Source organism: Mastacembelus armatus, chromosome 1 (genome assembly GCF_900324485.2).
Source record: "Mastacembelus armatus chromosome 1, fMasArm1.2, whole genome shotgun sequence".
Taxonomy (NCBI): domain Eukaryota; kingdom Metazoa; phylum Chordata; class Actinopteri; order Synbranchiformes; family Mastacembelidae; genus Mastacembelus; species Mastacembelus armatus.
This window is the reverse complement of record NC_046633.1, coordinates 1,591,526-1,618,135: the sequence shown is the minus strand read 5'-3', so window position 1 is coordinate 1,618,135 and position 26,610 is coordinate 1,591,526. Positions and strand designations below refer to the sequence as shown.

Below are 26,610 nucleotides of genomic sequence, written 5' to 3'. Positions count from 1 at the left end.
CTGTTGCAGGACTAAGTCTGACTTGTAAAGAGCTCCACTGTTATCTGCGCCGCGTCATACGTGATCCATTCTACTGTCAACACCATAATTGCACTGATGATTTTAAATAAATAGGTGGCACCTTATTTATAAAAAACACTCAAGTAGTTTGTAGTAGAATCTTGTAGGGAAGTTAAGATACAGATTCAGGCATAGTCAGTTAACACGAGCAATGATTTCAGTTTTTAAAAAGAAGTCACATCACATGAACAACTCCCTTTTTTCAGAAAGCAAACTAAAATTAGTAGCCTTCCAGCTTGACTGCTGCCACAGTAGTTTTAAAAGCTTGTAGGAGCCAACGGTCCTAAAATCCTGTTCTTAATGTGGCCCCTGTTGAAGTCAAAACGCTTAAATCAACACACTGGATTTATGAGAGTTTCACGTTGTAGCTTCATGTTGTGCTCACTGATTTTGACATAACTTCATAAGAATAGGCTTCATGTTCTGCAACGCTGGGTCATTTTGCAAGTAAACTCTTCATTTACATCACAGTAAACTTGTCCCCACAGAATCACTTTGTCCTCACAATCATCACACACCCCTGCACTCTCACCTCCCCCCTTTCACCTGTCTACATGTGGCTTTCTAGCCCACGCAGCTGCAGTCCGAGGCAGACAGCTTCTCCACCTTGTGCCACCGGTGTGAGTTGTCGAGAAAGGCGACGTCCTCGTGGTGGGTGGGCCTGCAGCAGGGTGCGTTGTGCCACAGCTGCCCAGGTGTCGAGTGGGGGAGCAACCCACCTAGCAGCAGGTTTGTCAGGGTGAGGTCGTGGTTGGAGCGAACTCGAGGGCATGTCCCACTGCAGTATTTGAAAAGGATCATCTCATCAGAGTCGTAGCCTAGCCCGAGGTCTCGAACCTGCAGCAGGATGGAGCGCAGGCCACACTGGGAGTCCACAGTAGAGCGACGTGCCCGGGCTGGGATTGGAATGATGGGATCAGGTGCTGAGCTGACTCCAGATGCTTCTGATTGGCTGTCAGCTGAATATCTGCTTCTTTTGTTCTCATTAGAAGATGTGTGTGGAGATGCTGTTCCTTGTTTCTGATCTGGAAAAGAAAAAAAACAAAATAACTATATTTTCTGGTAGAAAATCAGTCCAGGGCAACTAATTTCAATCTTTACCCGTTAGTTATACATTTGCTAGAAAATAATCACTTTAGAGGCACAAAAATGTTAAAGTGATAAGTGATTCGAGTCCAAGTTTCACCAAAATATTTAGCATACTGCTCTTGAAGCATGAAAAAATTAGGTTTTGCTCAAAAGTTCATAGGTCATGATCACTTACCAATCAGTGATCTCAGCCAGTGGCCCTCTCCCCTCCGTACACAGAACAGAATCACAGCCAGCTTCAACAGGGACCTCATCTTTACAGTCTGCTCTTCGTCAGCACCGCCGCTCACAATGAAACAGACACTTCTGTGTTTGTATGTCTGCAAGTGTCTCTGGGTCTAGTGATGCTTAAGATGCAGCGAGTCACAACCTCCAATATATAGCCCTCGGAGATGAAGGGGGGTGAAGGGATGAGACGAGGTGTAGGGGGGAGACAGACACTAACCCGTTACTTGCCAACAGACTATCCCACTCACCTGAGCCTGACAGGGAGAGTAGGAAGGCAAGCGGGCGCTTGACCCAGAATTTGTCCTGTTGGGATTATCTAATTGGTGTAAATCACTGGTTTATTGTTGAGTTTCCCCCAGATGTTTTTCCAAAGGATGTTGGACCCTGGCAATATGGATTCCTCATGGTTGGGGTTTCTTGAAAGCTGCTAAGGAGTGGACAGTGATGTCACTTTAATGACACTGCGAGGTATGTGTGAAAAATGAATCAGTAGATAGGCAGCTGGAAACACAGCCAAGAGATACAGTCATAGACAGAGTTTTATCAACACATAAACATAGAAATGATCCATGTAGGAAATGTAAAGGAGGAAGTGCAGTGGAAGTTCAAGGGCAGGATGAGTCACTGAGGAATGTTAAAAAGGCCCTTTGTGTATTCTCTTTGTCATTTTTCTTACAATAAACATCACATCTGAGGATCCATACAGAAAAGAAAAAAAGGCCCGACACTAAAGAAGACGGGAGGTTATAATTAGAACATCGCAGGGCCCGTCTCAGCAGACATTCCACAATGGGTGACTCGTCTAGAGGCGTCCATAAATTGAGGGATTTCATCAGCAATGTGTGTCTGACATGTAGAATATGTAGAATCTACATTAAGTAATAGCTATAGTGCCCAAACAGGGAGTGTGTGGAATTCGCTCTTGCAAGAAAGTGCATATTTGGACTCTGTGTCTGCCATCCAGGTGTAGTGTACCGCCTCTGTGCACCTTACTGAGAGACCGATGATATTCAGGCTGTGAAATGAAAAGCAAATAATTTGTGAGATGCCAAACAATTGGCATTTATTCTGCCTCTTGAAGACACTTTAGATATTTTGCTGTGGCTGAATGGGGCACTTGAACAGGATGAAGCCATCGTTAGTGATAAATTCTGGTGTCTGCTGTCTTTACTTTTCCGAAACAGAAAACTGTTCTCAGCAGGTCCGTGAGGCGTTTTGAATTTTATACAGCTGGTGTGAAAGACCATGCCGCTTCTCACAGCATTGTTTCTGTCTCTGAGCCACTCATCAAAACTGTTTTAGTTACTTTAATGTATTTTTCAGTTTATTAAAATTGCCCGTATTACTGCCAGGCAGACAGATTTAGTAGTGCACCTGCACCGTGTTGGCATGTTTGTGTAGCACATTTCAGACCAAACCACACAGAGCTTTACATGATGTATTAGGGACATCATGTAAAAAATAAAAGACAAACATTAAAAAGTTTCCTTTAACTTTAGTTAGGGGATTTAATATATTTGACAATTAAAACAATTACTTTCAAAACCTTTTGATAAAATGGCATAGCCATAACACAAAGACTCTAATGAAGACTGTAACCTGTCTGGATTCTGGGGAAGGTGTTAGTGATTATAAATTGCTCCTCCAAACTCACAGAACCTACGTATGTCAGGCACATGACCTGAACATGAAGCCGAGGCACAATAATTCAGTCGTTATTCAGACTCACCTGTTCACCCAAACGCTTCCTTGTGGGACACCTGTCAGTAAGAATCTTAGAATAAAATGAAAGAAAGTGACGGTGAAATGCAATTACACACTGGAATAGAAGCTAAAGAGTTAGAGGAAAATAAAGAATGAATCAACCAATGCATATATTAAGATATAAGCATTACAATGCAGGCAATAAATTAATTAATTACAACAAATAACATTAGTTTCACAGCGCTTTGTTAATACCTGACTCCTGGTTTCAATTAGTTATACAGAGACAAGAGGAGTGTGTCCAATGAGATTTACTGATTTGATTTATGACAGTTAAACAGCCACATTCTCATGTATTATAACTCTGTTGATATGAATTACAAAGGAATCACCTCTAAATCTTGATCTATTAATGGTGCACAGAATTTACTGCCAGGAATTTCAATAATCCTTTTAAGGAGAACAGGTTGGAAACTGCACTAAATTACTAATAAAAATGGCAAATGGCTGCATTTTTATGCAAGATCTTCCCCTACTTTAGTCCGTTCAGTCTGATTCTAAAGGAGCAAATTTGACTAAATCGCTCGTGTTAATTTATAAAGTAAAATTATAAATACTACAAAGGTCAGGAAATATTAAGTATAAATTAAATGTGTAATACATTGACCTAACAGAATAACACATATGGAATTATGTAGTAATCAATAATGTGTTTTAGCAAAATATGTTGTAGATTCAACCCTGTGATGGACTGGTGACCTGTCCAGGGTGGACCCCTGCCTTTCACCCAAAGAGAGCTGGGATAGGCTCCAGCTGATCCCTGTGACCCTGGTTAAAGAATAAGGGGGTATAGATGATGGATGGATGGATGGATGTGTATAGGTAATGGATGAATGAATGAATGTTGTAGATTCCTCCTCACACACTATTTTGAAAATCCTATCTAGCTTCATGAGGTAGTCACCTGCCGTGGTTGTGAATTGTGAGAATTTTTGGAGTTAATTTGTTTGAGACCAGCTGTGTTGTGCCGGTATACAGCAAATGACCTTATTCAGCTCCTGTAGTAATCCACGGCATGGCCAGAGACACTGAGCTAGGTGAAGAGAAATAACAGGTCAACAATTGTTGCCTTAGGACATGAAGGTCAATCCATCCATCCATCATCTATACCCCCTTAGTCCTAACCAGGGTCTCAGGGATCAGCTGGAGCCTGTCCCAGCTCTCTCTTTGGGTGAAAGGCAGGGGTCCACCCTGGACAGGTCCCCAGTCCATCACAGGGCCACATAGAGACAAACAACCTCACACACTCACACTCACTCCTATGGGCAATTTAGAGTCACCAATCAACCTGACATACATGTTTTTGGACTGTGGGAGGAAACCAGAGTACCTGGAGAAAACCCACACAAGCACAGGGAGAACATGCAGACTCCACACAGAAGGGTCCCTGATGGGTTTCAAACCAGGAACCTTCTTGCTGTGAGGCAACAGTGCTGACCACTAAACCACCGTGCTGCCTTGAAGGTCAATCATTCTGGGAAAAAATTTCTTTGTGTTATGAACAATGAACATATTGGTTTCAGGGTTTAATAGTGGACCCCTCCTTTAGTTAGCCGGTCCGTTTTTGGAACTCACAAATTTCAGAAAAAGGTAAACACATCAAAGAGCAGTCCAAGTGATAATACACTAAACCCAGCCCAGATACTCTCAGGGGCACGGTGATCATAGTGGGCTGCTTTTAGGTGCCTGTCCGTAAATGCAACCTTGTCTTTTCTGGACATTCTGTAAATACAGACAATATCAGTCTGCACATGTCCCAGCTGTCTTCAGGTGAGCAAAACCCTTCACACACAAACCTTCCACTTCCCCATTCTTTGCAGACAAAGAAGCACATTAAAGGGCAAAGGGCCTGACACATTCCTTCCACCTCTCAACAGGAGGACAGGAGGATGAAGGCCAAGCGAGAGATGAAAAGGCAGAGGGAAAGCAGAGGAGGAGGTGGTGGGAGAAATACAGGGCAGATAGAGCCTTTGGATTATGGCCTACAGAGCCAGTCTGGAATTCAGAGCTGTCAGACGACAGGAATGGAAAGAACGTGGCATCAGTTTCTGTGAAAGAAGAAAAGACACAAAATGTTGACAGTTGATCAATGTGGCCAGATCTGAACATACCATCAGATCCTGTTGCAAAACTAGAAACCCATGAAGTGAAAATGCACATACTCTAATGCCATTATTGATATTACAAAGCAGCACCATTAGATGCCTGATGTTACAGTACTTCCACCACTGCATGTTGTTTCAGAACTTAGGTTGTTTAGGTACAATCATATAATTTTACAGTTTTACACAATAAATGTGATAATATAAGAAACTACTTAATAAAAGAACAATTTTTTAAAAAGTTAAAAAATCAATGTGTGTTTTTTAATAAACTGCATCATACAGAAACTACATATTCAAGACCTAAACATTTCCGACTGTGACCTGCAGCTTCTCTAACATCTGGGCTGCTAACGGATCTTTTTTATTTTTCTTTATGGACCTGCCTTTTTAACAAATGATTATCTTAATTACAAAATCTTTCATATTAAGCCCTGTGCCACTTAATCACATAATGCCTATCAAATGGCCTGAAAGGACATTTTTCTGTCTGTTGAAGTACTAAAAGATAGAGATAAGCTATAACGAGCCCAAAATACTCAAGTCTTTATCTTCACAGACAGACACAGTGAGGCTCAGGCATGAGTCCAGACTAGGCTAAATAGTCTGTTATTGCCAGAGCTGATAGCAAGAGGTAAAAATAGAGCAGGAAACGTATGTACACACCGAACCGTGAGATTTAAATATTGAATACAAATCTAGCACTGTGTGTGAAAAATAGTGACAAACATGTTATTTTTAGTGACCAAACCAAATAAGAGACAAACTGGCTAAAGTTGAATCAAAACTAAAAAACACATAAATATGTTTCCAATCCAAAGTGATTTTTTGTTTCTTAGCACGATCTTCCACTGAAGTAACCCTGTTATTACACAGTGTGCGCTTGTGTTTGCAGTGTTACGGGAACAGTGACATCAAGACATATTTGTTCCACATGACGAATTCAGGTTTTGTCACTTCAACATCCATGTAGGAAAAAACAAGAGGATACGATCAGAGAGCATCACAAGTTATATGTAAACAATATGAAAACTAATTGGATGAGGTCTGCTGTGCATTCCTGGATAAGCTGGTCAGACAGTCGGACCATATAGGGCTCGTCTGAGCCGAGTGAGGCAGGAATGTAGGGAGCAGCCTTCCTGTAACTGGAAATATTCGGAGAGGATTTAGTCCCGGAATCTCAAACTCGCGCAGAGCTGCTCCTGTTTACGTCGTAAATCTGCTCAGGTCTGAGAAACTCCACTGTGTGTCATCACAAGAATCTGCAGGTTTTATTTCCAGAGGATCTGTGCAGCCAGTGGTTTCACTGACAGCACACACCCCTCACCTGGTTTAAGATGCATACCAACATGACCAGAAGTGTGTGGACACCCAAACAAAGTACACAATATGAAAATGTAAATATTTCATCTATATGGTCATGTAATTCCAAAACAATGGCTACAACCTGCTGCACCATCTGCCTCCACTCAACTTATGAAGCAGTTTCACCACATTTTGACCTGGTGGCTACAAGGATTTTCTACCATTCAGCCAAAAGAGTTGCTGCTCAGTTCATTCCACAGGTGTTGATGAGCTTGCAAACATTTCTTTATGGACAAACACTTATTTAAATCTAACTTTGGACTATTTTCCTGTTTGATGTCCTGCAGGTAAAAAAAATAATTACTCTCACTCCTGTCAAACCACTTATTTCCCAGTGATTAAAGACCAACTTATTCCATTATTCTCCCAAACAAGATGCCATAGGGTCCTACGTTGGGCTTAACAAACACTGTAAGAGCAATAAATACTACTCAGACACAAAATACATTCAAAATATATTCAAGGTATCTACAGGTTTTATTCTAGCAAATACCATCTTTCTGTACAGTTATATTTCCATAATATAAGCAAAATAATCTTAGAATTTCAAATCACATTTTCTTTTATCAACATTTTACAATGTGGCTCCAGAAATTCCAAAGAAATCCCCAAAACAAAATTTAAACACAGGAGAGAACCACAGTCATCATCACCCGTACGGAACAAAGCCCAGGATCTAGTTCTGTTCCTGTGGGCGTCAGATAAACAGTAGATTATATCAGCTCAGTCTGGTCTGTGAAGTCCCAGCATATCAACCCAAACAGCTCCAGTGTCCAAATTTTTAATAACGGGAACAGAAATCAAGACACCAAGACTTCAAACAACCAAGTTAGAAATGATAATACTTTATAAATGCTCTTATGAAGTATAGTATGTGCTGTCCTCATAGTGCTGGTGTGAAGAGCTACAGTTGAAGGTGCCGTCAGGGCATTACAAGGTTCAGTGTGTCCACAGCGGGGAGGCACAGCAGGGACGAGTCCTGCAGGAGGGACACCAACTCAACAGCACCAGGTGGATCTGTCGGCTCGTGGGCAGACACGCTGTCCGATTCAGGCTTCCTCCGGTTTTTGCAGACCACTCTCTTTGCTTCACTGTAACCGCTCAACTTGGAAGCAAGGGATCTTCTGGGTCTGGGTATCTTCAGCTTTTTCCTCTCTGGGTCATGGACTACGCTGTGACGCTGGAGGCTCTGCTTCATGCTGAAGGTCTTCGCACAGCCTGCGTGGGTGCAGGCGAAGGGCCGCAGCCCCTCATGGAAGGAGCTGATGTGACTCTGCAGGTTGAAGGTGGTGGTGAAGGACCTGTCACAGCCGTCCCGTGGGCACTTGAAGACCACCCGCGTGTCAGAGTGGACTTGCCGATGCTGGTCCAAGAACCACGAGTGTCTAAACACCTTGCTGCACTGGTCACACCTCAGGCTGACCCGGTGCTGCTCCTTCCTGTGCTTCAGATACTCGGTCCAGGTCTTTCCTGTGAAGACGCAGCCCTCCTCCGTGCAGGGATACCCTCTGTGCACTTTCTCATGTCGCTTCAGCTTGCTGGGGTAGGCGAACCTCATCTGGCAGCCTTCGTAAGTGCACTGGTAGGGGGGCAGCTGAGTGTGCTGCTCACACATGTGGGACTTCAGCTGTTTGTTCTTCCTGAACTCGAGCCCGCAGCCCTCAAATCTACAAACATACTTCTTCCGGTCCTGAGTGTGAATACGGTCGACATGCCTGGCCCGGTTCGAGTTGGTGGTGAAGGCCTCGGTGCAGCCGTCGACGGTGCAGAGAAAAGGCTTCACTCGGCTGTGAGTGAGCTCATGTCTGGACAGGTGATAGGGGCTACAGAACGACTTACTGCAGCCGTCGTGCTCACACGCGTACGGCTTCACCCCCGTGTGCACGCACAGGTGCGCGTCCAGCTTCCACTGTTTGTTATAAGTCTTGGAGCAGCTCGGGAACGAGCAGATGTAAAGTCTGTGCGGCGTCGGTTTGGTTTCCATTTCTACGACACCGAGAAACAACAGCGAACATCTACAAACTCAAGCAGCTCGGCCCGGACACGTTTTCTGCTCACATGCCGGTCCTTCCCACAATCCTCTTCGCCATGACGCTACTTCCTGCGTTTCACTGCAAACGCGGAAGTTACGTATTCATTCCCCGTCGGCCTCAGCTGGTTGCTGGTTGTTTGTGTCGCTAGAGGAGCATTTGTAAGTTGTTTTTTTTAAATTTACACACAATAGTAGATATTGTGAACTTCGCAACAGCAACCACAGAACAAACGGGTTTATTTCAGGTTGGTTTTTAGTTACAAGATGCTCACGTTTGCAAGAAGAGGGTGCCAACGTCATATGGCAAGCTAGCTTTGGCTAATGTTAGCTAATGTGGTGCATGTTAAAGTGCAAAGCAGAGTCTCACTGTGTTTTTCACATCTAAGGTGTTGGTATTGTTGTGTTCTGTCTCTGACATGGATTTTCTTGTAACTTTGAAAAAGGTGAATTCATCACAGGTGTGGATATAAAGTCGTCGCTATGGTAAGCTATGATCTGAACCTGCATCTGCCAAAATATAAATTAACCACAAGAGTTTAAATAGTCAAAGGCTAACAGAGTTCACTGTGCTGTGTTGTTGACAGGGTGAAAGAAAAGGAACAAACAAATACTACCCTCCAGATTTTGATCCGGCGAAGGTGTGTATGATCACACAGACAAGTCTTTTTAATCCAGTGTTTGTGTTTAGATTCTGACTTACATCTTCATCTTTCCTTGTCCTTAGCATGGATCCCTCAATGGCTACCATAAAACTCATGCTCTGCGGGAGAGGGCCAGGAAGCTGTCTCAGGGCATCCTCATTATCAGGTTAATATATATAGAAGTGATGGTTTGATGTTCACTGGAAATAAAATATTATTTCTACTAAAGTCACTTTTATAGAGATGGTCACTGCTGTTATTGTACTTATAAAAGCAGATGCCAGGCACAATTTAGGTTTTAGTATCGTCAAATGATTTTATAAATGCTTTGTTTCCTTAAAGGTTTGAGATGCCCTACAACATCTGGTGTGATGGCTGCAAAAATCACATTGGCATGGGTAAGTTTGCAGGACAACATAATCCATTAAGTCTTGTCCTGCTGCATACTGTGTGTTGTGAATTTTCATAATGCTGTTGATCTGCTTGTACAGGGGTCCGTTACAATGCTGAGAAAAAGAAAGTGGGGAATTACTACACCACGCCAATCTACAGGTACAGAAATGCAGAACTGGTTTACTGCTGGTTTGAATATCATGGACTTCATTCATATCTCCTCAAACTGAAAATCATCAGGAGCCTCTCTGACAAAGTGGCTTAAGAATTAAGAATGAAATATATTTAGATCTGTTTCATGTCATCTGTCAGGTTTAGGATGAAGTGCCACCTCTGTGTCAACTACATTGAGATGCAGACAGATCCAGCGAGCTGTGACTATGTGATAGTGAGTGGGGCACGCAGGAAGGAGGAGCGATGGGACATGGCTGAAAATGAGCAGATCCTCACCACAGGTAAAGAATTCATGGTTGTTATCAATTAAAAAATAAATGTCTTGCTCAGTTTACTTGGTATGTTTGAACTGTGTCTTGATGGTGCAAATTGGGTAGAAAATGAACATCATGATGGAAAGTTTTTTGTTTTTTAAATCATTCAAGTTTACAGCTCATGTCAAACTGTCATGATGCCAACCAATTGTCTCTTCTGCATCTTTGCACAGAGCGAACAGAGAAGGAGAAGCTGGAGACTGATGCAATGTACAAGCTGGATCACAGTGGGAAGGACAAGCAGAAGCTTACAAAGGCTCTGCCTTCTCTGTCAGAGATTCAGGACTACCAGTCCGGATGGAAGGACGACTTCCAGCTCAATAGCAGCCTCCGCAGGAAATTCAGGGTAGGATTTTTTGTAGTGACGAGGGAAATGAAGCTTTCTGAAGTACTGAATGAGAAGGAGATGGTGTCACTGCTTTTATTGTGATTTTGCCATAAAAAAAGAAGAATTTACGATGACATGAAGTCTATGGCTCCGTGTTTAAATACTTAACAGTATTTAACTGTAGTACTTGTAGCACTAAACTGACAGCTCTGATTTAATTGGCGGTGTAGACAGAGAAGAAAGTTCTGGCTGAGCAAGAGGAGAAAGACAATGCAGTGAGGATGAGGACAAACCTGTCCATCCCACTGCTGCCAGAAAAGGAAGAGGACAAGAAACTGGCAGCACTGCTTACCTACCAGGCACCAGACTGTAAGTAGCTGATCTCACACACACACATATTGATTAAACACACATCATGACTTTTATTGTACTCTAAAATAAATTCAAAAAAGTAATTTACTGAAAGCATTTGACCCTGACCTGTGCCTGAATGAGAGCAGCATCTGTTGTAGCAGAGCAGCTTGATGTGTGTTTCTTCATTTACATGCTGCAAACCCTTTTGACTGCAGGGATTTAAGAAAAAAATGCTATTGAAATTTGTCAAATGAGACACACACTAACAGGACAAAAGTTGTGCTTTACTAAAGAAACAATACTTAGACATTAAACCACCTTCACTCTATATGTATATTAACAGAACACACCCTAATTATTCTGCTGTCATTCCTCCTCAGCCTATGAGGACAAGAAGCACAACAAACGGAAAGAGATCTCCTCTCGTTCGTGGTTTAACTCCACCTCAGCCACACCTGGAGGTGCTACGGGCAGTTTGCTGCATAAGCTGGGCCTGCAGGGGAAGGAAGCAGCAGTAGCCAAAGCCCTTGCATCCTCACACAGCCCGCTGATCCGCAAACGCACAGGGGGACCGGGAATCAAAAGTGTACCCTGCGCCACCGTCACCAAGTCAGACCTTGAAGTCAGCACATGTGATGGAGAGATTTCAACAATCACTCAGACAAAAGACAGCTCAAGTACAGTTGTCAGACCAACACGATCAGGTCAAGACGCAACAGAGACAAATGACTGTGCTAAAACTACAGAGGAAGTGGGTAAAGGTGAGATGAAGGCAGAGGACTTGGAGAAAGAGAAGGAGCAGGACAGAAGTAGGGCAGCGCTCACGTCTCTGGTGGCAGACTACAGTGACTCAGATTCAGACTCTGGACAATGAGACGACTCTTAATGGAACAAGTTCTGTTTTCAGTGAATGGAGGTCATGAAGTCAGCATGACCTTTCATGGGAATAAAACACAATGGAGATGTTCAACATGGCAGCAAGCCACAATGGAAATATTCTAAACAAAATGTCTGAATCAGATTTTTTTATTTAATTGTTCCAGCTGGCAGAAAGCAGTGTCAAAGTGTGTTGTGGGATGACAGAGGGACTTTTGCAAAGACACCGGATGTATTTGGTTTTACTGAGTTTCTGGCAACGCACTTGTCAAATCTTGTAAAATTAAATTCAAAATATTGTAAAAGTCTCAGTTTTGACCTGTCTTGCATTTCTGTGTGCATGTCTAAGTCCAGCTGTATTGGAATTTAAGAATGAAAGGCTCACCACTGGATGCAGACCCAGGATCAGTGGATATAGCTGACATTTTGGACCAACTTTAAGTTTAAAGTTGGTCCAGGTTTTCCATTAAATGTATCTTGAGTTGTTCTGAATGATGACCACAGTAATCACAAGCACAAAATACTTGTTTTAATCAAACCACATGACGTTGTTTCCATTACCATTCTTACTCATTTCTTTGCAGATTGTTTACACATGTTAACAAAGTGTTTTCAATTCTTGAAATCACTGCAAAATACTTTGTAATACTAATTGAAGTTTTCATCAAGAACCGTTCTTGTGAAGGGCTGGGATATATTTTTCTTTGGCTTTGGCTCCAAGTCTTTATTCTGGCTCGTGGACACCAATGAGACTTGAAAAAGTTGTGACCTTATCAGCGTGCGTGTTGAAAATGACAGTCTGACTGCAGAGTGTTTTGTAATTATGTTAGCTCACAATTAGCAAAAGTAGTTCTAGACCAAAATTCAAGAGTGACTGGAAAGAAAAACACACTGCATGCAGTGTGAAGTGGAGGTTAATGCAATCTGTGAAATTTAAAGTTGTTTTAATTCTGACCCTCCTGCATCAAGCCTCTTTGTTTGCCAGTTCATTACTATCGGTCAGAAACGTCCCCTTCGTCATGACTCTCCAATAAGGCAGGAGGAGTTTGGGGTCTGCTATAGTCGCTGACCGTGTCTCTGGTGGCCACAGTCCACTGAGACTCCCAGTCAGTCAACATGGGGCAGTGGATGTTACACAGCATCTTCTTCCTCATGCTCCTCTGCAGCTCTGATGGACAGACAGGAGGTGTACGAAGGTGAGCTGTTTAACATCTCCAGTTTCAGCTCACTCTCAGTTTTGTTACACTTGAAGGTTTGTTAACTAATGAAGCTGTCTGTTCTTTACAGACCCTTGCGTCAAAGGTACTGTATACACACATATCATATATATGCAGCTGCAACCTTTAGTTTCTGAGATTAAGGGTTTATTTCTGCAACAGAAGCAGATTTGAATCGTTTGATCAATACTTGCACCGTTATGGGTGAGTAATTTCATCTCATTCATCACTTCATTAATGAATTGTTAGTTGTTTTTTTTTTTTTAAATTAAAGTATTAATGAGCAGCCAGTTATATTAGTGTATGAATAACATGAAACCTTTCTTATGTCACTTTTTCCGTGTCTGTTATTTTCGGGTGTCTAGTATTTTTCAACCAGTAACATTATTGTCATGGTCTTTTTCACCAGTAAACACCAGGAAAATGTTATTTTTGTTGGTTTGTTCTATGTCACCATATGATACGTCTATCGTTATCTGTGCCTTAGTTTGCAGTGTTGTGTAATGAATGAAATCAATACTGTTTTTTTTGGTTTGTTTTTTTTGTAGGATACCAGACACCAGGGAAACAATTAGCTCTTCACCGAGGTACAGTTACAAATCAGATGCCCCATTTTACAGCCTGTAATAAAAGTGTACTGCTAAGTTTTTCTCTAGGCTAAATACTGTCTATCATAGGATTCAGCACTCATCACTTCTTTTTAATTCATTGCCTACCTTTTACAAGCAAAACTTTAAGTATGGTTTGTTTTAGTGGTAACAGTAATCGGAGCAGGGTCCAGGGTCAGAGTCCACATCTCTCCTCCCCCTGAACATTTTGACCCAACTCCAAAAGTAATATCTCAGAATTTTCCAAAGGTTTTTCTTTTTATTTCAGTCATATTTATCTGTTTAAATATATCGTATGTTGAAATTTACACACTGCCAGAAATGTAATCCAGTTTAGGAAAGCTCTGGCATTTTATTTTAATATTTAAAACCATTAATAGTAGTAGTGCGGAAGAGGACAAACAGAGATCTTCTCTAATCAAAGTAAAGATTTATTTATTCTTCTTATATCTCAGATATATGTTCAGCTGGCTTGCTGTGCTGTTCTGTGTTTGGTGACCTGTTAAAATGAATTGTTATAGTGTAATTTTGTTATTGATTGTGGTGGCGGTCTGGACTGTGCAGTAATAAAACAGCACTGTTTGTGATAATTGTGGATTGGAGTTGATGGTATAGGAAAAGTTTGCAGCATGCTGTGGTGTTGTCCTGCAGGTTCACCCTGCTGGCTCCAGACCTGCTGAGGACAGACACACAGGAGAACATTTACCTACAGGCAGACGGTATCACCAACTCCGTGACTGTCTCCATCACCATCCAGGATTTTAGTAAGACCACCAATCTCCTCCTGGACTCTGTCACACTCAGTCTGGAAAATGGATTCCATGCTCTGAAGGCTATACAGGTGATTCAGCAGGGTCCTAGCGTCTCAGGGATATTTGAAAAAGAAAAGCGCAACAAAATGGGTTGTTCTTTTCTGTTTTCATCCTTTTAGTGTGGAGCTCCCACTGCATTTGAAAAAAAATATACAGTGTCCATAAAGTCTCTTATGCTTTACTCTAAGCTTTTTTTTGCCTCATTTAATACACCTCTATATGGGCACCGTTAGTTGCACAAAGCACACAAAACTTTGATAACCACTGAGTACCTAGAACAAATCTGATTAAGGTATCTCATCTATTGCCTTTGTAATATATTTTTTAAATTGTAGAAACTTTATGGGCACCCTGTATTTTCATTAGGACTGATCCTTGCTATCATCATCCTGTTTCTCAATCTCATTTTATTCCAGCTCCCCTCAGATCATTTGAATCGTGACGAGAAAAGGAACAAGTTTGTGTATCTGAATGTGAACTTTGAGGGCTTCTACTCCGAAGAGAGGGTGCTGATGGTGTCCTTTCATTCTGGATACATCTTCATCCAGACGGACAAACCCATCTATAACCCTGGAGATACTAGTGAGAACTATCAGCAGTGTTACTGTTAATGATAAAAACCTTAGAGATAAGATCATTTTCACTCTTCTTTTTGTACTTTTCTCTCTCCAGTTCGGTTCAGAGCCTTTGTGGCCACTCCCTCCTTTAAGGCATTTACCAGCCCTGTCTCAATAGATATCCAGGTGAATAAATAAATGATTAGTCGATGCAACTATTTTAATCTTTAAGTAATTAAGTAATGACATCAAACTCAAACTAATCTGTTTTCTATCACTGTAAACCAAATCTGTTCATGAATGTCGTTGGCTGTTAGTTGGACAGAACGATGTTTAAAGACATAATGACACAAAACAAAACTCCAAAGATATTTTTAGCTTCTGGAGGTACAGTCCAATACATTTGTAGACTTTTGTAGTGGGCTGTTGATTTGTGTGTTTTCTTAGCTCAGACGATGCGTGTCTGTTTCAGAATCCAGATGGTGTGGTGGTTAAACAGGTCGTCAGGAGCCAGGCTATTGATGGTGTCTATTCTGACACATATACTTTCTATGAAATGGTCAGGTAAGATCAGTTTTTTTTTTTTTATGGAGCGGACAATGATCTGAGCCTTCACCATAATCGTCCAACAGTACAACCCATTCTTTAAAATACTCAGCATAACATGTTGAAGAAACTGTATTTACATTCAAAATGAGCCTGAAGTTGCCTAGAAATCTTGAAATCAGGACCTCACTGGTCCCAAACCTGTTTATTTTAGGCCTCCACCTGCCTCACTTTGTTATCTAATATGCTTTAAGCTATGTCCTTTAACTCCCTTCACTCAAATACACCTGAAATGACCCAAGGTCTTTAAATAGAACATTACATCAGTAACTTGAAAGACTTGAAGACTATTGACAGCGACAGCCTTTCTCTAATGTGACGCGTGACTGTCTGCCAGTGAAGGAACATGGTTGCTGACTGCAAAGTTTGACCACTGGCAGCAGAACACATTCACCTCCCCGTTCGAAGTGAAGAAATATGGTAGGTGAAGTTCCACTGTGGATTATTTTTGCTTTGCTGCCGTGTTTGAAATCATTTTGTCGAGTAGGTTTTATATGTTGTTTCTCCTGTAGCAACTTAATACTGTTATGCTTAACATTATGGTATGTTGTGCTTCAGTACTTCCTTCTTTCAATGTTACCCTGACTCCAAAGAAGTCATTCCTCAGTCTGGATGACAGCGAACTGGTGGTGGAAATCTCAGCCAGGTCAGTCTAAGCAAATCCTTTGAATCCTGTGCTCAGTCTAACAATCACATTAACCAAACCTAAACCTCAAACCACATCCTAACCCTGACCTAACCCACTGTAGGAGACAGAGGGTGAAGAGTGTTGCCTGCAGTATACTGCACATGGACACATTCATTGAGTTTATAAGCAGGTTGAACTCCAAGTTTCGAGGATATAAGAAAAGAATGAATGAGAACCACTGATCTTTGACTCTCGCTCATTGCGGTTGTGTTCCAGGTACCTGTACGGGGAGCCTGTTCAGGGGACTGCGTATGTGGTGTTTGGAGTGAAGATCAACAAAGAGATGAGGAGGTTGCCTTCAGTAAAGCAGGTGTCAAATGTAAGTCACAGGTCCATCCCAAAATTCACCAGCTGCTCTCACAGATTTCTCAGTGCTCTCATTAATCTTAAGTTTCTTGGTGCTAGGAAGAAGAACAAACACAGTTCTGATGAGTTTGAGCATCATTTTTAAATGAATTACTTTATGTATTTGTTTCTAAGCAGAATTTGTTTACTACTACTGTCAGGTCAGGTTTTAGATTCTGATGAACAGAAGCTGAACGCTGCATTGATTTGTTTTGCTGCTTGCAAACAAATGGCATTCACAGACCTGCTGGAGTCGTGTTTCTGTCCACCTGATGAACAGAATCCAATATTTTCTGTGCACTTAGCTCTGTGTCAGTTTCTACCAACTCCTGAGAAAAATATTATTCATTAATCGACCTAATTTCCATTTAGGGCGACTTGCAAACCTCAGAAGCAGGAAAGAACAACAACTTTCTATTTTTTTAAAAGCTGTGTGAGTAGTTAACTTTGGTTGTAAACACTGTGGACGTCCAGTGAAACCCAAGAAAAAGCTTGTAACAGGTTTTTGAATATTACTTCATTGTCATTTAAATCTCTGTGCTCTTGTTCTTGCTCTTGCAGCTGGATGGAGGAGTCGTCAGTCTGAGCATGGAGGAGCTCAGAGGAACTTACCCCGACGTTCGATCTTTGGTCGGCAACTCGGTGTATGTCAAGGCATCTGTGCTCACCAAGTCCGGTAAGAACAAGCACAGAGATAAGTGAATGTGGAGATTGTAGAGATCACAAATATGTTCTGACATGACTGACACTGTTTCTAAGTGTACAATTATCTTTCTTGTGCTCACAGGACAGAAGAAACTATCTTCGGTTGTTAGAGCAAACACTGTTGTGGGCTGGTTCTTGTTGCTTTATCTGATCAGATCAGTTGATGCTCAGTTTGTTCATTTTCTTGTGCCACAGCTTAGTAAGACTGAACTCTGTGTTATAAGAGGTTATTTTAATGCCCTTACAGCAAAGATTGATGGCATCATCTGTGCAAATCCAGTGTTGAAACTTAGCCTCTGGTTACATGTGTATCAACATGCTCTTTAACCCCCCTGGATAAAGCAAAGTCATCAGAAACCTTGGTACCAGAAAACTGACACATGAGCCATGTCAGGGGAAAAAACACAAAACTGCACTGAAGTTTGAAACTTATTTCAGATATTTAAAAGTAAAGTTCATTGTACAGTTAACATGTTTGAACAATACTGCATTAAAAGAATTACTGGTTATTTTGCTGCTTTTTCTTTCTCTATGCAGGAGGTGAACTAGTGGAAGCTGAAAAAACTGGAATCAAAATTGTTGAGTCTCCCTATGTTGTATCCTTCAAAGACGTCCCAAAGTATTTCAAGCCAGGCCTGCCTTTTGACTTAACAGTAAGAACAGTTGTCTGTCATTACAGTCCATCTAGTGTGACTGGAAGTGTTGCTTTGTTTATTCAATAGCCAGTAAAATCAAACATCAGACATCCTCTGGGTGGGTGTTTGTGCTCTGTGAGTGAGTTCCAGTTCTTCCCAACCTTTCCAGATCCAGGTGAGCCACCACGATGGTTCCCCAGGCCGTAATGTGCCAGTCAAGCTGAGTTTTCTGACCACACCGCTGGTCATCAGCTCTGGCACAACCAGAGCCAGCATCAACATGCCCAACGATCAGCAGCCACAAACCATCACTGTGAGTATCTCCTGCATGCTGCCTTTACTCACACAGCTCCTGCCAGCCTGCAGCTGCGTGAGCATGGATCTAAAACTAAGGTCTGATTCTGTGGAAACTTAACTGTAAATAGGTTTTTTGCAGTAGTTCTGTTCATCATTTACACTTCTTAAAATGTGTTTCACGTTCAGCTGTTTCTGTTGTTAGTTGAAATATCACTAAGGATTTTAAAAAACAGGCAAAGAAATATTTTCCCTTGATTTTAAACGTCACACACATATTTTCTGTATGACTGTTGTATATATGTTAAACATCCAAACCTAAGATGTTTTGGTCATTTTCACTATTTCCAGTGAAACAATTCTGGTTTTTTCAAAGTGTACCAATGCAGTTGTAAAGGCTGAAACCTCAGTGTGTGTGGGACTCATCATTTGTAACTGGTTATTATGGATGTCCCTGTCATAGACACATCCAAATCTTATATATACAATTTCCTTCTTACGATTGTCATGTGATTGTCTTAATGTCTGTTATTTACCTTGAATTTGTTTTTTATTTCTTCCTAGGCTGAGACCGCTCAGACTGGCCTGAAACCAGAGCAACAGGCCAAAAACCAGATCACTGTTCAACCATACATCCCCTTTAACCGGTACCGACAAAACTACCTGTACATCTCCATAAGGTCCAACACCGTGTCTGTAGGGGACATACTGTCCCTGAGTCTGGCCATCACTGCTGCAGACAAGACCCACAGACACCTCATCAACCACATCACCTACCTGGTGAGACAAGAACACCTCATGACATTCATAGCACCATACATTTACAATACAAAATCAGAAAACGCATCCAAATCATTAAGTATTAATCTTGACTTTCTCTCTCCTTGGACCCTCTCAGGTGCTGAATAAGGGTAAAATCATCAGGGCAGACCGCCTGGGTGTGACTGGTCAGCTCGTCACCAATGTTGATCTGCCAATTACCCCAGACATGATGCCATCAGTCCGTTTCGTGGCTTTCTACAGCCTTCCCTGGGTGGGCCATGAGGAGGTGGTGTCGGACTCTGTCTGGATTGATGTGGCAGATACCTGCATTGGAGGGGTGAGTACTCAGCTCGAACTCAGAGGTCACTCGCAGAGTTTGCTTACAAAGGCTGTGTGTCGGTGTCAGTCTGGCTCTGTTCACACTGTGAAGCTGAAATGATCAGGATGACTGTACTGTAACTTAGTAGGTGTTGTCTGGGTATCCAAAGACTGCCACATTTTAATTCCATGTCATAGCGCTCCATTGTTGTCCACATCACTGAGACGCACTGGGTGCCATGTTCCTCCGTTACCATGAAGCGTTTAAAAAATAAAATGGTGTAAATGTTTTTAACACTGTCTTGGTGAAGCCAAGGCTGCGGAGTACGTACCACTGGCAGTTCTAAAGTATTTGGTTTGGGTCTTTGTGTTTCTCTCTTCAGTAGTTCTTAAGTCTTTCTTTCTTACAGCTGAATGTCGGGCCTGTGGACGGCATACACAGAGATTACGTACCTGGGAAGGCCTTTAGCTTTAAGGTCAGAGGTGACCCAGGGGCTAAGGTCAGCCTGGTGGCTGTGGACAACGCTGTGTATCTGCTCAACAGGGACAGACTCACGCAGAGGAAGGTGTGTGTTTGTGTGTATGAATGGCTGTGTGTTTTCACTGCAGTCAGACTGGAGAAGTGTAGACTCTGCACTGTTTCCTGCTTTCAACTTGGATTTTCTATTATTATGGATATTTGTAGTATTTAATAATAAAATACACTTCTGATAAGTCGACAGGTTGTGCTTCCGTACCAATAACCAGCAGTGCTGAAACTGAAACACACACCTGCAAAATCCTCATGTCTCCTTGTCCCTCTTGCATAGATTTGGGACATAGTGGAGCAGGGAGACATTAGCTGCACACGAGGAGGCGGCAGAGACGCCACAGGGGTGTTCACAGATGCAGGACTCCTCTTCGACTCCAGTACTGGGTTTAAAACCCCAACCAGACAAAGTACCCATCATTTCGCATTAGGAGAATTTCTGTTACTGTGATATTTTAAAAAAAAAAACAGCAGCAAAGAAAAAGGCATATTTCTAAAATGTAGGTGACAGACCTTAATGCAGCAAAGATACTCAGAGGATCAATGTAGAAAATCTCATGCATAGAGAATAAAAAAGTATTTTGAGTTTTACTTTGTAGCAGCAAAGGCCATGTTTGCACTGTGTGTTTGCAGAAGGTGAAGTTCTACTGAAGCTGCTGTAGATGGACTTCACATCTGTAAACACACTGGTCTGAATCTGTACAGTGTTGTGCATAAAGCCACTCGGTCGGTGGTACACACCGGTAGGCGTGATTTTAGTCAAAGCAGCTGTAAGACTCACAGAAAGGTGACAAATAATCACTAATGCCAGTTTGTCAGTATAATCCCAGGATTTGGTAGCTTGCTCTTGATTACAGTAATCCTTCAATCTTTGGACTGTATATACACAAATACATTTTTTGCTGTTATTTTTTATTTTCTCTTTCTCAGCCCCACGGTGTTCAGGCAGTGCCAGGAGAAGGCGCTCTGCTGAACTGTTGCAGCGTAAAGCCAGGCTGGGTGAGTGTCATCTCACAGGGTTTGTTTTGCTGAGACCAGGTTCGATTCTCAGCCCAGACACCAGCAGAACATGCTGTGATGATCATGTGATGTTGCTAATGATTTCATGATTGGTACTAGCAGCTTGTGTTGCACAGGCTGGTAGGAGGTCAGATGCTTGGCAGGTAGTGTATGATGGGTTGGACTTGTTTTACTAAAAACAGCTTCTGATAGAAACATGGTAATGGTAAAGGTCAGTGCTCAGATTTTATCATACACTGCAATTTCACTACATGTTGAGAGGAAGTACTAATACTGATGCCCCCCTCTTCCTCCAGAGAGTCACTATAAGGAGAAGCTGCAGCATCGCTGCTGTAAGGATGGCCTTCGGGAGATCCCCATGCCCTACTCCTGTACACGACGCTCCCTCTACATCACTGAGGGCTGGGAGTGCATCCGGGCTTTCCGCTACTGCTGTGCCACCTTCAGGGACCAGGAGTTTAACACACAGATTCCCACCACCCCACCGCCCTGGACCACAACACCCCCAACCACCTCCCCTCATCCTATGCCCACTGCTGTAATGCGGCAAGTTCCTCCAGTGTATATGGACCGCTTCTTCTATAACTTTGGTAATTACCTGAATCTAAACTTCATCTTTTTCACTAATGTTAAATTTTTCATTTGCATGACATCTTAAAACATTGAACAAATTGCTTTGAAATTTAGTGGTATAACGTTTCCATGCTGCACTGTTGGTTTAGTGTATCAGCATACTAACATTTGTTACCTATCACTAAATACAAAGTCTAGCTGCTAAATTTAAACATAACTTTTGTTTGTTTATAAGAGAACTCCACAGAGCACCTTTAACTGTGCAGGAAGTTGTATGTGTAGATGCAGAAATATTACCAGCGTCAACAATGAAATGTTAAAGATATGTAGTAAAAAAATGTGTGAGATAAATGATAACATAAAGATCTAGGCATATGTAAATATATTAAAATAGAATTGCTGCATACAGCCAGAAAACCTGCGTTTGATGTACTACCTGGACAACCTGGACAAGCTGGAGAACGTGGACCACCTGGACCACCTGAATATTTTCTACTGGAAGAATTTCGACCACCTGGACAACCTGGACTAGTTGGAGAACGTGGAGAATCTGGACGATTTGGAGTAGCTGGAGCAATGGGCCCAATATATAATGCAGCTGCTGATACAACAGCCGAAGCGGATTATGAGGAAGAAGAGTGTCGGGTCGAAGAGTGGGAGTACATGGATGAGACTCAGGTGTATCTGCGTTCCAAGTTCTACGAGTCTTGGCTGTGGATAGATGTGAACCTGCCCAGCCAGGCAGACAGAGATGGGTAGGTGAAAGATGAGAGTAGAGGTTAAAAACCTTGTCTAGTAGAATAGAGTCAGTCTTTAGATTGGATTTATATCAGTACATTTTATGAAAAAGTGGAAGAAATCACATAACCTATCAAAAAGAAGCAGAAAATGAAGAGTTTAGATACAGTGCCAGAGGTATTTGCTTGTATCAGACAATTGATCTGTCCTTAGCTGTTAGTATAAATGTGAAATTGCAGCCCATATGCTCGACCAATCAAAGGACAGAACCATTTCATCGTGTCGGACAGAACGTAGCTCTGCAGATTCCCTGGGTTGCATCATCGTTCTGTGTTTGGTCAGTGATAGCAGCTGAATAAACAGCTCAGAATCAACATTTAGTTGCACTAACCAAACACACCTGTGATCAGTGAATCCTTTGCATCTGTATGTGTGTGTTCATACGCACAACTGTACTGCAGATGCTCTTATATGTGTGTCACATCCTTGTTTTTGTGTCATTCGACCTAATCAAGATCACAGTAGCAGAAAGTCTCCTAATGCAAGGTGCTAAAGTGCTGAGCCCTTTGTTGCTTGTTTATTTATTTATAACTTTAGAAAATCAAACTTCAGCGACACATGGACACAAAATGAATTGTAGTCAGTAGTTTTCTGTCCCACTGTGACTCTATGTTCAACCAACTGTGCTTTACAGACAGATGTTGAATTTATTCGGAGCGAGCTGTGGATCTCTTTGACGGTGATAACAGACAGAAATTTGATCAACAGGTTGGCATCCAAGAATGTGGACAACAATGCGCTTCCTGACAGCATCACAGAGTGGGGGGTCCTGGCTGTTAGTTCATCACCTCATACAGGTAAGAGGGGAAGGTGGAAATCCAGGCCCCGTACTCGCACTCAGTTTTTTTTTTTAAGTTGGCAAACGTGTAAAAGCACAGAAAACATATTTCTCTTGAAGCTACAATTTACAGAAAAAAACAAAACCACACCCAATTGTCCTCATTTTGCAGAACATGCAAGTGTACATCTCTGAATCTCTGTAATGAAAGAATGATCAAATAGCTGCCTAGAGGTTCTTCTTCATGCCTGCAGGTTTCTGTGTAGCTGAGCCTTACAACATCAGAGCATGGAAGAAATTCTTTGTGGACCTGAAGTTGCCGTATTCAGTGGCAAGGAACGAACAAGTGGAGATTAAAGCTGTGATCCATAACTACGGCTATGAAGACCTGCATGTAAGAGACTAACTCCATCACACAGCACAGACACTTTTTCTGTATTTAGAAAATGTTGTAAACATAAAAAAGTTAGCAGGGACAAAAATAATGAAAGGCCTGTCCTGATGAATGAAATAAATCTTCCCATTTTACGTTGTTCATTGTGCTGCAAGGTGAGGGTGGTGCTGATGAAGACAGAAGGCATGTGTAGCATTGCCTTCAAGGACAGACACACACAGGAAGTGAAGCTGCCAGCTGGCTCCTCCATCGTGGTGCCCTACACCATCGTGCCGCTGGTGGTGGGCAAACTTCCACTGGAGGTGATGGTAGTAGGCAGAGACATGATGGGAGGAGACCGCATCCAGAAGTTTCTACGGGTGGTGGTGAGTCACTCTGGCAGTATAATCAGGATAAGGTGTCAATAGGAAACAGTTGCTATAAAATAATATTCTGCATCTAAAAAAGGTGTGATTTTATCCCTGTGATGTCTATGACCTCAAAGCATTTCCTTTATAGACTATATATGTAAAACAGAGATAAGCTAAGGTGCAATGAAACGAATAAAGCCGTTAAGAAAGTAATGAAAAGATAAATAAAGATAAATAAAGATGTGCTGTCACAATCACTCTTGTTCTATCCCAGATGGATGGAGTGCAGAAGACTGAGGTTTGGAGTGTGATGTTGAACCCGTCTGCTGAAGGAGGTAAGAGCATTGCAGTAAATACAATGATCTCCTATTATCTCCTGCCAGTTGCTTGTTAATATGTCCCCTGTGTCAGGGTTACCTTTGCTTTATGTCTCTTTTCCCGTCCACTACAGGAACACAGACAGTTCGTGTTGGGAAGGTTGAACTGGAATCAGTTGTGCCAAACTCTGTGCCAGAGACATTCATCAATGTCAGAGGTCAGTCACTAGATGCATATGAAAATATGACATGATGAAGATTAAAAATAAACCTGTGGGAATGGACTGAGTCCTGATTCCACGTCTCTCTCCAGGCAACGTGTTGGCAGACAGCATTGATAACTCCATCAGTGAGGACTCTCTGGCGTCTCTGATCCAGATGCCCGGCGGCTGTGTGGAGCAGAACTTGGCCACAATCACCCTGCCGCTCATCGCCACACTCTACCTGGAGCGAACCAGCAACTGGGAGAGTGTGGGTGTGGACCGCAAGGCCGAGGCTATCAGATACATCAGGAGAGGTGAGAGGGAAGCAAGCTACGTACTGTATCTACTACCACAAGAGAAGAAGTCGGCTAGACTGAATGAATGTGATTCTGGATGGATGGGTGGATGCACAGGTTGTTAACTGACTCTGGAGTCATTGCTGGTTACATGAGCTGGTGAGATGAAGGAAGACTCAGCTGTTTTCAGGATGTGCAGGTTAAAATGTCTCACTCCTTCACACCGCAGCTAAATTCTTCTGTGCTGCCTGGTGTTTTCAGGCTATGAGAACCAGCTGGCATACAGAAAAACTGATGGCTCTTACCCCCCCTACAGAAGGGAAGGTGCAAGTACATGGTAATGTCCCACGTAACTGACATGCACCGCAACAATAACCGGTCATAAACTCTTCTGTTTTTAAAAATATGTGATTGAATTATGTTTTTTAAGACTAAGAACATTTGAATGAGTTTATTTCCAGGAAAATCTGATCAGTATGGTAAAAAGTCACTAAACTTAGGCCAATGTGAATGTCAGGATCACAGCGTATGTGGTGAAGGTTTTCTCCATGGCTCACTCCATCATTGGGATAAACAAGCAGCAAGTGTGCGACCCTCTGCTCTATCTGGTGAACAACAAACACCGGCTCTCTCGGGGAAACTTCTTAGAGAGCAACCCAGTCTACACGACTACCATGACGGTGAGACACACACTGATGATGACTTCATTTTTTTCCCCACTGAAATTAATGATCAGAATAATTTTAATCTTATAGCCACTGCCCAATATCTGAGTATTTATTGTATCATCATTGTGAAAGGACATATTTACTCTAAATATGTGGTTAAAACAAACTAAAATAGCACAGCTGTTTTGTATATTTGTATAAAATGTCTTGTGTCCAGGGTGGTCTCCGTGGCGACGACCCCGAGACAACCCTGACAGCCTTTGTCCTCATAGCGCTCGCTGAGGCCAAGCAGGCAGGAATCCACTGCAGCAGTCCAGATGGGGACAACCAGGTGGAGGTAATTTCTACAAAGGAGAAAGGAGGAGCCAGAGTTCCAACCAGTCACATTTCATCTTTACGCGTCTAATGATCCATGTCTGAAAAACACGTGTCTGTTGTAATTATTACTGGTGTAATGAGTAATTGTGTTAGAACCATGTTTTACAACACCTGTCTTTTATAGGTAGTTATTGGTAAGACAGCCGAGTACCTGAAGAGCGCACTGCAGACGACGGGCAGGAGACCGTACACGGTGGCCATCGCCTCCTACGCGCTGGCTCTGCTGGGAAAAACTCAGGATTTCGACCCGACACAGTCGCTACTCAGAGCAGCAGCTGCAGGTACTGACTGTGTAAATACACTTTCAAATGTACTGTACACAGGATCTTACCTGTTATTCCCTTTAGGAACTGCTTTTAATACATTTATATTTTTGCCTTTGTTTTGGACTTTGATTTACAATTGTTTTTAGTTCATTTATCTTTTCTGTGAAATGTCAGCTCTCGTGTTGTTCGTACACAAAAGTCAATTTAACAGGGTGAATGGATGATAGTATGTTGCGTACAAGACTTTCCTCTGCCTGTCCTCTGCTGCTCCAGGTGGCAGGCACTGGCCTGACAGTCAGAACACCTTGTTTGGCTTGGAGGCGACCGGCTATGCTCTGCTGGCTCTGGTGAAATTAGGACGTATGGAGGAAGCAGCAGCACCTTTCAAATGGCTGAACGACCAGCGAAGGAGGGGAGGTGGCTTCGGCTCTACTCAGGTACCAGCAGGCCCCGTGTGGTAGCTGAGCTTTGATCCTCTTCCCTTCTGATCTTTTACTAGTTCATTCATCCGCCTAATTAATGCCCACATGGTCTGTAACGTTACGATAAAGCAGAAGTGTAGAAGTTCATTCACTCCCAAACAGGATGTGAAACTGTTGAATAAAAATAAAGAGATATAGAAAATGGTGCATGAATTAGTTTTCTGTAAAGTTGTCTGTGAACTAATAAAGATGAAATATTCAATATCTCAGATGAAAGGACAGAAAATACAATATATAAAAAATGTAAAAGATGTGTCAGACCAAATGTATCATTATAATGTCTCTGTTTAT

The 26,610-nt window shown here is 42.2% G+C and overlaps 3 protein-coding genes across 3 annotated transcripts in view; 2 read left to right on the top strand and 1 right to left on the bottom strand.

Annotated features, from left to right (window-relative positions):
• Window positions 1-7,051: 7,051 nt before the first annotated feature.
• Window positions 7,052-8,692, bottom strand: gtf3aa (general transcription factor IIIAa). Its single transcript, XM_026303490.1, has one exon. The coding sequence runs from the start codon at window positions 8,590-8,592 to the stop codon at window positions 7,531-7,533; it is 1,062 nt and encodes a 353-aa protein (XP_026159275.1). The 5' UTR covers window positions 8,593-8,692; the 3' UTR covers window positions 7,052-7,530.
• A 41-nt stretch (window positions 8,693-8,733) lies between these two features.
• Window positions 8,734-12,028, top strand: yju2b (YJU2 splicing factor homolog B). Its single transcript, XM_026303507.1, has 10 exons — window positions 8,734-8,799; window positions 9,084-9,123; window positions 9,225-9,278; window positions 9,365-9,447; window positions 9,624-9,679; window positions 9,773-9,833; window positions 9,987-10,129; window positions 10,336-10,508; window positions 10,721-10,859; window positions 11,225-12,028. The coding sequence occupies exons 2-10, from the start codon at window positions 9,121-9,123 to the stop codon at window positions 11,716-11,718; spliced, it is 1,206 nt and encodes a 401-aa protein (XP_026159292.1). The 5' UTR covers window positions 8,734-8,799; window positions 9,084-9,120; the 3' UTR covers window positions 11,719-12,028.
• Window positions 12,029-13,362: 1,334 nt separating this feature from the next.
• Window positions 13,363-26,610, top strand: part of LOC113128701 (complement C3-like) — a 17,584-nt gene continuing 4,336 nt past the window's right edge. The window contains exons 1-29 of the mRNA XM_026304207.2: window positions 13,363-13,524; window positions 14,197-14,386; window positions 14,774-14,939; window positions 15,030-15,100; window positions 15,387-15,478; window positions 15,858-15,940; window positions 16,079-16,166; window positions 16,425-16,527; window positions 17,115-17,229; window positions 17,796-17,911; window positions 18,063-18,206; window positions 18,752-18,967; window positions 19,086-19,286; window positions 19,678-19,833; window positions 20,077-20,206; window positions 20,727-20,795; window positions 21,113-21,406; window positions 21,799-22,144; window positions 22,896-22,984; window positions 23,220-23,359; window positions 23,515-23,724; window positions 23,984-24,044; window positions 24,161-24,244; window positions 24,340-24,543; window positions 24,787-24,862; window positions 25,043-25,205; window positions 25,411-25,530; window positions 25,696-25,852; window positions 26,111-26,274. Coding sequence (XP_026159992.1) covers window positions 13,445-13,524; window positions 14,197-14,386; window positions 14,774-14,939; window positions 15,030-15,100; window positions 15,387-15,478; window positions 15,858-15,940; window positions 16,079-16,166; window positions 16,425-16,527; window positions 17,115-17,229; window positions 17,796-17,911; window positions 18,063-18,206; window positions 18,752-18,967; window positions 19,086-19,286; window positions 19,678-19,833; window positions 20,077-20,206; window positions 20,727-20,795; window positions 21,113-21,406; window positions 21,799-22,144; window positions 22,896-22,984; window positions 23,220-23,359; window positions 23,515-23,724; window positions 23,984-24,044; window positions 24,161-24,244; window positions 24,340-24,543; window positions 24,787-24,862; window positions 25,043-25,205; window positions 25,411-25,530; window positions 25,696-25,852; window positions 26,111-26,274 — 4,128 coding nt within the window. The 5' untranslated portion in view covers window positions 13,363-13,444. The remainder of the gene's footprint in view (window positions 13,525-14,196; window positions 14,387-14,773; window positions 14,940-15,029; window positions 15,101-15,386; window positions 15,479-15,857; window positions 15,941-16,078; window positions 16,167-16,424; window positions 16,528-17,114; window positions 17,230-17,795; window positions 17,912-18,062; window positions 18,207-18,751; window positions 18,968-19,085; window positions 19,287-19,677; window positions 19,834-20,076; window positions 20,207-20,726; window positions 20,796-21,112; window positions 21,407-21,798; window positions 22,145-22,895; window positions 22,985-23,219; window positions 23,360-23,514; window positions 23,725-23,983; window positions 24,045-24,160; window positions 24,245-24,339; window positions 24,544-24,786; window positions 24,863-25,042; window positions 25,206-25,410; window positions 25,531-25,695; window positions 25,853-26,110; window positions 26,275-26,610) is intronic.

What these genes read in the sequence shown, in the direction of transcription:
- gtf3aa (XM_026303490.1), bottom strand. Translation starts at nt 8,592, where the DNA reads ATGGAAACCAAACCGACGCCGCACAGACTTTACATCTGCTCGTTCCCG.
- yju2b (XM_026303507.1), top strand. An exon ending in CAGATTTTGATCCGGCGAAG is followed by an intron (nt 9,279 to 9,364) that starts GTGTGTATGATC and finishes CCTTGTCCTTAG; the next exon opens with CATGGATCCCTCAATGGCTA. An exon ending in CAGGGCATCCTCATTATCAG is followed by an intron (nt 9,448 to 9,623) that starts GTTAATATATAT and finishes GTTTCCTTAAAG; the next exon opens with GTTTGAGATGCCCTACAACA.